This window comes from Panthera uncia, chromosome X (assembly GCF_023721935.1).
Source record: "Panthera uncia isolate 11264 chromosome X, Puncia_PCG_1.0, whole genome shotgun sequence".
NCBI lineage: Eukaryota > Metazoa > Chordata > Mammalia > Carnivora > Felidae > Panthera > Panthera uncia.
In genome coordinates this window covers 11,260,670-11,271,101 of record NC_064817.1, presented here as the reverse complement: position 1 = coordinate 11,271,101, position 10,432 = coordinate 11,260,670, and the positions used below count along the sequence as shown (strand labels likewise).

General features: G+C 41.3%; 1 protein-coding gene across 3 annotated transcripts in view; it reads left to right on the top strand.

The window, feature by feature from the left end:
- Window positions 1–512: 512 nt before the first annotated feature.
- ACE2 (angiotensin converting enzyme 2) overlaps window positions 513–10,432 on the top strand; it is a 40,835-nt gene continuing 30,915 nt past the window's right edge. For 2 of the 3 annotated variants that reach the window (XM_049643488.1, XM_049643489.1), the window contains exons 1-3: window positions 513–759; window positions 1,644–1,932; window positions 7,825–7,983. In XM_049643488.1, coding sequence (XP_049499445.1) covers window positions 1,747–1,932; window positions 7,825–7,983 — 345 coding nt within the window. In that variant the 5' untranslated portion in view covers window positions 513–759; window positions 1,644–1,746. The remainder of the gene's footprint in view (window positions 760–1,643; window positions 1,933–7,824; window positions 7,984–10,432) is intronic. The other variant, XM_049643487.1, reaches the window with a different exon arrangement.

Below are 10,432 nucleotides of genomic sequence, written 5' to 3'. Positions count from 1 at the left end.
TGCTTGGGGGCAAGCCCGCATGGGGCTTGATCTCATAAATTCTTCAGATCGTGACCTGAGCCGAAATCAAGATTCAGACACTTAACTGACTGAGCCACCCAGGCGCCTTGAATCCACCTCTTTTTGATGTGGCAAAACGAAATCTGTCATCTTCACGGAAAGTGGAAAGGGGTCTGTACTCTAGAATCAAATGGCATTCCTGGCTGAATGAGGTGTGGTAATTTATTTAAGTTCTCTGAGCCTCAGTTTCATAATCTGTGCAACATCGATAAAAATTATTCACCTCTAGATTTGTTGTAACGCTTCAATGAACTATTATAATGCAAAGCACTTTGAGCAGTTACTTATAATTATTTTTCCCTGTCCTATAATAATACGTACAACTTTGGAATAAGGGAAAGTAGTGAAAACTTTTTTTAAAGGCTTGGTTACTGCCAGGTCACCTGGACCTGGAAGACTTGTTTTTCTGGGTGAAGAAATATTTTCCCTGCGTGAAGGTTTCATAATCACAGTCGAGCCGGCCCAGGAGCCCTGCCATTTACAGTGGCTCCTCTCTTTATCTCTGACATACCCGCTCTCTGGGAATGAGGACATTGATCCAGCTCTCGAGATTCTACAGGATAACCACTGGAGTCCCTCTGGATTCTCTGTTGCCATGATCCCATGGTTTTGGATGACCACGGACATGGACACTCTTTGAATTTCATACCATGCAGAGTCATTTTTATTTCCCTGGGTCCTTGACTGACTTTAGAACAGGTAAGTGAAAGGGGAGGAGGCATACAGTGAAGTCAGCCATACAATAGGTGGTTAACATGGTCATCTGAGAGATAGAAAGTGAGCCGGATCAGGAATGTTAACCTGCGGAGCGGAGGGTAGTCTTATACTTTTATTTTTATTTTTTAAAGGGTTATTTATCTTTGAGAGAGAGTGCGTGTGAGCGAGGAAGGGGCAGAGAGAGGGGGAGACAGCAGATCCAAAGCCGGCTCTGTGCTGACAGCAGCGAGCCCGATGTGGGGCTCGAACTCACGAGTTGGGAGATCATGACCTGAGCCAAAGTTGGGTGCTCAACCAACTGAGCCACCCAGATGCCCCTAGTCTCATACTTTTAAAAATGGCCATGGAAATTAAAATTAAAATCAGAAAAAAAAAAAAAGAATTCCAAAAAGACAAGGGCAAAGTAGTTTATTTAGGAAGGGAAAATGTTACCCTAGTAGAGACTTTCTGTGAATAGAGCTTGACATGAAAAGAAAGGAGAGATAACTGACTTTTAATGGAATTGTCTGGAAAACATATAAGTACCAACATTACCCGCCGTGATCCCTAATTCTAGCCTTCTTTGGTCCCTGTAAAATTATAACACCTTCAGTGTATCTTTAACAGCTTTTTAGGAACATATTAACCAAATGTTCAAGTTCTGATCTGGCCATAAAATACTAGGAGGGCTATGATTCTCTAGGATTAATGAATAACATTTGTTTATTTGATTTACTTTAAAAAATCATTCTAAAATCTGTTTACATATCTGTCCTCTCCAGGATGAACTTTATATTGGTTCAGCAGACTGTTTACTGTTTCTTCTTCTTCTTCTTCTTCTTCTTCTTTTCTTTTTTTTTTTTTTTTTTTTCATCTTCCCTGCTCAGTGCCCAACCCAAGTTCAAAGGCTGATGAGCAAGAAAAACTCACGAAGAGGTTTTACTCTAGGGAAAGTTGTTCAGTGGATGGGATCTTGGTGCATAGGGAAAGATGTCAGGCTCTTTCTGGCTCCTTCTCAGCTTTGCTGCTTTAACTGCTGCTCAATCCACCACTGAAGAACTGGCCAAGACATTTTTGGAGAAGTTTAACCATGAAGCCGAAGAGCTGTCTTATCAAAGTTCACTTGCTTCCTGGAATTATAACACCAATATCACAGACGAGAATGTCCAAAAAATGGTGAGTTCTCATGGCTACATAGGGGTGTTTGCTGCTTCTTAAAGATTAGATTACTGCCCATGCAACTGAAAAGGGAAATCAAAGAAATGCTCTGAGTTGTGAAGTTGGATGTTTGCCTCGATCTTTTGGATTCTGGAGTCCCAGATGCCTAAACTTAAATGACCTTGGGGCTCATTTGAAAACGGTTACAAAATAATTCACTGGTCTCGGTCCAGATTCTTGGAAACCAGTGAACATGCTTTATGAAGCTGCTACCATAATTCTCATCATAATCAGGGTTTCAAAGCATTTCATGGAAATGCCATAAGTTATTGAGTTAATAATTTTCCCAAGCCTACAGTGTCAACAGGAATATCTAAAGACTCTCTAAAATGATAGATTAACTGCAAAATGCAAGTGGAGGCTTAGTGAAAAAGCTAGCTAGTAATTAAACTAACCATGGGTCCAGAGGCTGGAATTGGGAATTCCTTCCTTCATTGTCGTGGAGCTCTGAGGGACTTCCAAAGGTCACAGAATCCATCCAGAGCCCTCCCAGAAAAACCATAACTAAACCAATTCTGACAAATCTCAGAATGCTCTGGGAAAGCAAGATGCTTTGACAAGTGCAAGGACTCAGGAATTTCTTCTCTCACAGGTCCCGAAGCAGTATCCTTACACGTCTTTCCTAGAAGTCGAGCGACATTATTTGAGAAAAGATTTTGTGACACTTAAAAAATAAAAGATTTTCTGACACTTGTATAGCGATACATTCCTTCAAAAATGTAGTTCAGAAGCTTATTTTTTTTTCAAATGGTTAGTAGGTCGCATGTTTAAATTACTGCCATTCATGGGACAGATGAAACCCGAGACCTACTGCCTCATTTGAAATTCCCAAAGAGAAGCTTTTTCATTTTTCTAAAGCTCAAAGAAATCCTGGAGATTTTGACAGCCTGATGTGGTCATAGGAGATCATCTGTTTCTTGGCTCATATTTTGGTCTTACCTCTCTTCATCTCTTTATTGTTGCTCTGGCCTCACTTTTTATTTGATCTCTGTTGGAGGTGACTATAGTGTACTGTTCGTTTGTTTTCATGCTCCGCTGAATGGGCCCGTAGGTGCTGGTGAAGGTGTTACTTACCAGCATCGTGCCTAAGAGCTCCGGATCTGGACTGGTGAGGTTCAGATCCTGGCTCCACCACTTTCCAGCTGGGTGAGCTTAAGCTGCTGAATTAACCTCTCTGCGCCTTCATTATCTCACCTGTGAAAAAGAACGTCCCACTCATATCTGCCTTGTAGGGTTGTTGTGAAGCCTTAGTTCATACCCCAAACCACCAGAATAGGGCTCGATGCCCGTGAGCTTGGGAGAACGACACGATATCGTTGCTACGAGTGCGGGAGTTGTACTTGCCGAAGAGACATGTAACAGTCCTGCTGAGTGCCCTTTGCTGAGAAGCCATGTTCCAGAATGAGATGTAGCGATGTTTGTCGAAATCATGTCTGGATCACTGAGTGTTATTACTTTTGAATTGCAGCTGTTGATTAGAGCAAAGGCCAGAGAGGAGAGGGCATAAATCACCAAGTGTGGCCAAACTGCAGAAAGCATGGACCTTTTAAAGGAAAGTGAAAATATTAAAATGCAGAGAGGAAGCAGGTGGCCACCAGCTACATGCAGGGAGGGCAGTCTGGTGGTGAGGAATGGCTTCTGCTTCTGCGCGTGTGCCGGGTAACTGGCTAAAAGAGCAGTGAATATATTTTGGCTAACTCCTTCGGTTTAGAGCAGTTTTGTGGGTGTTTCAGACTTAGTGATAGGACCTAGGGAATAAGGTACGGGTTTTGTCCTTTCCTTTTACTCTAGAGAGCTTTTAACGACAGCTTTATTGAAATACAATTTATGCACCATAAAATCCACCAATTGAAAGTATACGATTCGATGCTTTTTAGTATATTTACAGAACTATACAACTTTCGCCAGCATCTAACTGCAGAACATTTTCGTCTCTCCAGCAAGAAACCACATGTCCGTTAGTCATCGCCCTTCCTCCCAGCCCCCAGCCCCAGGCAACCACTAATCTACTTTCTGTCTCTAAAGATTTGCCTCCTTTGAACATTTCATATCAATGGACTCGTAGGAAATGTGGTCTCTCGTGTCTGGCTGCTTTCACTTTGCATGTTGTGGCACGTAGCGTTCCTTCCTTCCTTTCTGTTGCCAAATAGTATTCCATGGTATGATTTTTCTTTACTTTTCATCATAAAAATGTTCAAACATGTATAAAAGAAGAGAGACTGGTCTGTTGAATCTCCTCGTACCCATCACCTGATTTTACAAATTATTAACACTTTGGCCAATCTTGTTTTATTTTTCTACCCAACCCCTCATTTATTGGATTATTTTGAAAGAAATCCAAAACATGATCTGGTTGGATGCATAAATATTTCACCTTGTAGCTCTCAAAGTAAGAATTTTTAAAAGAACCTCAATAACACTACCAACCACTTGATGAGAACTCCTCAGTTTTGTCAAATATCTATCAGTATTCAAATGCACCCTACCATCTCATTTTTTAAAAAATTTCAGCTCTTTTGTGTGAATCAAGATCTAACCGGGTCCTCTCCTTCCAATCATTTTGAAGGATGTTCTTTAGTTCTCTTTTAGTCTACAGAATTCCTCCCTCACTTTTTTAACAATTTATTTGCTGAAGAATTAAATTTCTGGTTCTATAGAAATTCCCACTATTCTGGATTTGTCGATCATGCCCCGTAAATGTTGCTTAACATGCTCTTTTGTCCCCTATATTTCCTGTAAATGTCTAGATCTAGGGCAGAGGTCAGAACACTTTTTCTGAAAAAGGCCAGATAGTAAATATTTCAGGCTTTGTGGGCCCCATGGCCTCTGTTCAACTCTGCCATTGTAGTGCAAAAGCAGCCATAGATGACACAAAAATGAGCGTGACTATGTTCCAATAAAACTTTATTTACAAAAATAGATGGTGGGCAGAGTCCTGATCTAGAGACTTGATCAGACTCAGGTTTCACCTGTGGGTTATTTAATAGGTGTGGAAATGGGATTTCCACTACTAGCATGGTACAGGAATATTGAGCCAAGAAATTAACAAAAAGCTAGTTTAGGTCCCTAGAGCTCTGGAAAAAAAGACTAGCTTGGGAAGGAACAGTATGTCCTTAGTGGGCAAAATTCAAGGCAACATCATGCATTTTTTTGTCTTGCGATTTAAAGTATGACACTTACAGTATGGTAGTGATAAATAGAACAGATATCTTCAAAGTTCCTATATCAGTATAATTTAAAAAATGTTCTGAGACCGAGCCCTTTTGGGGATCGTGAGTTGTTTCCAGAAGAAATTGAGAATAATATTATTCCTATAATTTGGTATCAAAGTTTTACCAGAAATTTTGCTTGACAGTAAATCATCCTGGATTGGGTGAAGAAGGGTAGAGGTTTCGAGGTAACTGGTGGGTTGCTAGATGAGTCTGTACCAGAGACCAAACTCTTCTTTCCGTAGTCCACTCCTTCCCACTCATGCGTGTTACAGACAAGACTAGAATGTGTTGAATACAATCAATGGTCACTGGTTAAGAGCGTTAGCTTTGGAGGTAAACATCTGGGTTAACACTCTGGTTCTTTTAATTACTAGCTGCGTGTCCTAGGGAAAGCTACTTCCCAGCTCTGTGCCTCAGTTTCCTCATTTGTGAAGTAGAGATAATCACAACTACCTCAAAAGATTGTTTGTGAAGATTAATTGGGAAGTGGTTCCTGAGGGGTTGTGTGTACTCAATAAAGAGAGAAATCATTTCCCGTTTTTACTGCCACTATTCTACTCATCTCTTTCTTGTCTGAGCCGTTGTTGTCATGTCCACACACCATTTCCATCACGTCACAAGCCTGCTTGGAGCCCCTGAGTGATTCCCTAGTATTCAAAGAATAAAAGTAAAATTCCTTGCCTGGAAAACCCAATCATGCCTGAAGTCCCGCGTTGGGATTGTTACTAATTATCTACTGTGTTAAAAATTACCATAAGCTTAGCAATTTAAAACACTACGCATTTATTATCCCACAGCTTCTGTGGGTCAGGAATCCAGGCATTTTCTAGTTGCGTCTTCCGTTTCTGAGCCTTATGAAGTTGTAATCGAGGTCCTGGCTAGCACTATGGTCTCATCTGAGGCCTGACTGGGGATGAATCCACTTCGAAGCTAATGTGGTTAGTGGTAAGCATTCAGATCCTTGTGTGCTGCTGGACTGAGGACCTTAGTTTCTTGCATGATATCACCCAGAGCCCCTCCTCCATTCCTCGACGTGTGGCCCTTTCCACAGGGTGGCTCACAACATGGCATCTCGCTGCATCAGAGTCAGCAAGGGAGACAGTTTTAGCAAGATAAAAATTATAATCTTATATAACATAAATATGTACATCCTGTCACCTTTGGTATATGCTGCTGGTTAGATGTGAATCATGGGTTCTGCTCACACTCAAGGTGGAGGCGATCACTCAAGTGTGTACCACCCAGACAGAGGGATCATGGGAGCCATCTTAGCGTTTCTCTACCACAGGATCCAGGACCCAGATGCTGTCAGTTGATTGCTATATTCACTATTTATATCTCTCAGCCCCTTTATGCACATATGAATAACGGAGACACAATGATTTTCTATCTCATGAGATTAAGAAGATCAAATGAGGTGAATTATTCTGCAAAGTACTCTACATCCATCCAACTCCTACCTACTTTAAGGTCTTCTCCATGAGAGCTTGGCCAAATCTAGTTGCCTGCATGAGTCTTTCTTTTCCTATAGCAGAAACTGCTTGGCCCACTCAAAGCTTATACTTTATCATATGCTCTTATATTTCATTAATGAAACATTCACGCTGCATACCTTATCTGTCTGATAACACTGTAAGCAACTTAAGGGCAAAGAGTTTTTTTCTATAAATTATAAAATAGCTAACTTTTTTGAATGTTTAGGATGTACCAGATACTGTGATAAACTTTTTGTTATTTGTCAATTCTTCTCATCGTTACAACAACCCTTTGAGGTAAGTCCTATTATTACTCACGTTTTACAGATAAGGTGACTGGCTCAGAGAAGGTAAGTAATTTGCCTAAAGTTGCACGGCTAGTCACAGATGTCTGACTCCAAGAATGGAGTTCTTACTTGTCTCATAGGCTACCTCTTTTATACAGTCTGGAGAAGTACAATGTACAAAGTAATTGCTTATTTCAGTCTGTGATAGATGGAAATGAATTTGTACATTGAGAAAAGACTGTGCTAGAAGAGTCTGGAGAAGTCCACTTGCCTACACTGATGTTCAAGATGGGGGCCAAGTGAGTCCTGGCATCATCACCTGCTCGTTGGTTTCTTTGACTGTTAGAAAATCGCCATGGCTACCAAAGGGCCATGTTCTGGGCTACCTTCTTGGGGGAACATAATTTAAGATCAGAATCTCTGGTAAGTCATGGCACTGTGGGGCTTACTGCAAACTGATTCTCATTTCTTGCGGTTCCCAGTGTCATGACGGGCTGTATTCCCATTAAGTTTGTTCTGAGCTTTACTGGGCTCTCCCCTTAGAGCATTCATCCTCGAATCCTTGATCAGCTCACCCACGTCACAGTGCTAAGGCCATAAATTCCAGGGCCCCACGATGTGAATTATCTGTGAGAATGCACTTCCAGTTCTGGGGACAGGACCCTGGGGAAAACTAGGCACTGGGCCAGAAAGAGAGAGTGACCAAGAATGGCCTGCTAACTCATAACCTAAGCTTTGACCTTCAGCAAAGTAGAGAACTAAAACTACTCAGGAAATATTAGATGTTCCACCAGATGTTTTTTTGGACAGTATCTCCTGTTTTATCTGTTCAAGCGGTGCCATTCTGACTTCAACTTTATTTTTTTGTCATTTCAGAATGAGGCCGGGGCCAAATGGTCTGCCTTTTATGAAGAACAGTCCAAGCTTGCCGAAACTTACCCGCTAGCAGAAATTCACAATACCACCGTCAAACGTCAATTGCAGGCCCTTCAGCAGAGTGGGTCATCAGTGCTCTCAGCAGACAAGAGCCAACGAGTATGTGAACATTCTAGCGCTGACCTCAAGAGTTGAAATATTGGGGAAACATTAAATGTTAATATCCCCATGGCTGCTTCCTTTATCTGCAGAGATAGTAATGCTGACATTAGAGAGAGCTCTGTGCCTAGGTAGGGTGACCACATAATTTGTCATCCAAACTGGAATCCTTCTGCAAGTGAAAGAAGACACTGGTAATAATTATGTTAGGACACAAAGTCAAACTGGTGTGGTCTGGGCCCTGTGTTGTATATGGGCACCCTATACCGAAGTCACCTCCCTGAGGACCAGGTGGCCTGAAGAATATACTTAGTCTATGTCATTCATTCTCAACTAGGGGTGCCCCCCAGTGACATTTGATGATGTCTGGAAACATTCTTGGTTGTCATAAGTGGGGAAGGGGCAGAGATGCCGCTAAACATTCCACAATGCACAAGACAGACCCCAATGACAAAGAATTATTTGGTCCACAACATTAATAGTGCCAAGCTTGAGAAGTCCTGTATGTGGTCCAATTCTTTCCCCCTTTTCATTCTTGACTCTTCTCTACGTCTTTAACGAGTGGCTAAGAACCTCAGCTCAAACTGCTTTAGGGGTGGGTGAGCCATCTCTTTCCAAGACATCCATTCCATCTGTGGGCCCCTTTAATTGATAGAGATACTCCCTCCATTGAGCATTAAGTGCTTTACCACCATTTTGTTCTGCCTTCTGGATCCAAATTGCTGTTTCCTACAAAGGTTTTTAAATAAATGAAGGCAGCTATTTTTTTAAACTAGTTGACCCCTATTTTTAAAGTTTATTTATTTATTTTGAGAGAGAGCGAGAGAGAGCACGAGCATAGGAAGGGCAAAAAGAGAGAGGAGAGAGAGAATCCCAAGCAGGCTCTACGTTGTCAGGGGGGAGCCTGACACAGGGCCAGAACTTACTAACTGCGAGATGATGACCTGAGCTGAAACCAAGAGCTGGACACTTAGCTGACGGAGCTACCCAGGCGCCCCAAGTCCTTTTTGTTTTTTGAACCTAAGATATCATCTTTCGCTCCGTCAGTTTTCGTCTCTACGATAGTTTCAAGTTTCCTAACCAGTCTTAATTGCTGTCTTCATTTTGTCGGTAACCTTGAACTAGACATGGCACTCTGCGTTGGTTCTGATGCATGAAGGTGATCAGGAATAGGACATTCTACACCCTTTGCCCTACATCTATGAAGACAGTCTAGGACTGTATTAGGTTTTTGTTTGTTTGGTTTGTTTGTTTTTTGACAACCAAATCCCATGTTGGCTCATATCAGCATCACTGTCCAGGAAGTTTCCAAGTCTCTTCCACCAATGTTGCTCTAAAATGATAGCTTTCAAAATTCTATTCTTAAGTAGGTAGTTTGCTCAAATTCAAGAAAGCCTGTATTCACCCTATTAAAATAACATCTCTCATCCCATCTCTCTAGCCTAGGAGTCAGCACACTTTATTCTGTAAAAGGAAAGATAGTAAATATTTTAGGTTTTGTGGGCCATCTAGTCTCTGTCACAATGAGTCAACTCTGCTGTTGTGTCGGAAAATCAGCCATAGCTAATACATAAGCAAATGAGTGTGGCTGTGTTCTGCTAAAACTTTACAAAAACAGGCAGCAGAGAGCATTTGGCCTGCAGATCATAGTTTACAGACCCCTGATCTAACCTACTGAAATATTTTTATCTAAAATATTTGGCTATTTAACATCAAAGTCTTCTTTCTCAGTTGCTTGTCCTCTGGAATTCTGTGTTGTAATCTACATCTATAAAAAGAAAAAATTCACGATAAGGACAAAGATAAAACCATGTGACACATATCTTCCTACAAGTTGATATTTATTATTCCACATTCTTTGGATCCAATTATCCAACTAGCTATTAATCCACTTTATCTTATCCATTCTGTGCTTCCCATCTTTTTCTCAAAGACACCGTGTGAAACTTGGCCCATTGGTCTTTGAGAGTCTAGACAGCCTGATCTATCCTGGGTGGAACGTGGACACTATATTTTTATAAGATTCTGGGTAGTTCTAATGTGCAGCCCAAACTGGAAAACACAGAAATGCATGTAAAAGATTGAACTGTTTGGGAAGAGAGGAGACTCAAGAATGCATGAACACAATGGAGAGGGAGGAGGGGAGATTGAAAAAGCAGGTACACAAAGAGACCATGAGGAGTTTTGTACCATGGTAAGGAATTTGGATTGATGCCTTTGGACTATGGGATCTTATTGAAGTTTTAATCATGGGATCTATTTCATGTTTTAGGATAATGACTTTTGTGGCAGAGTGAAAGAACAATGGAAGGGGGAAATAGGAGAAGAGAAACAGAGCCTTTCATGTGGTGCTTCTTAAATCAAATGTAGGGGAGAACCAGTTCCTTCTTTCCTCTCCTATCTTTCCTTTCCTTTCCTTTCCTTTCCTTTCCTTTCCTTTCCTTTCCTT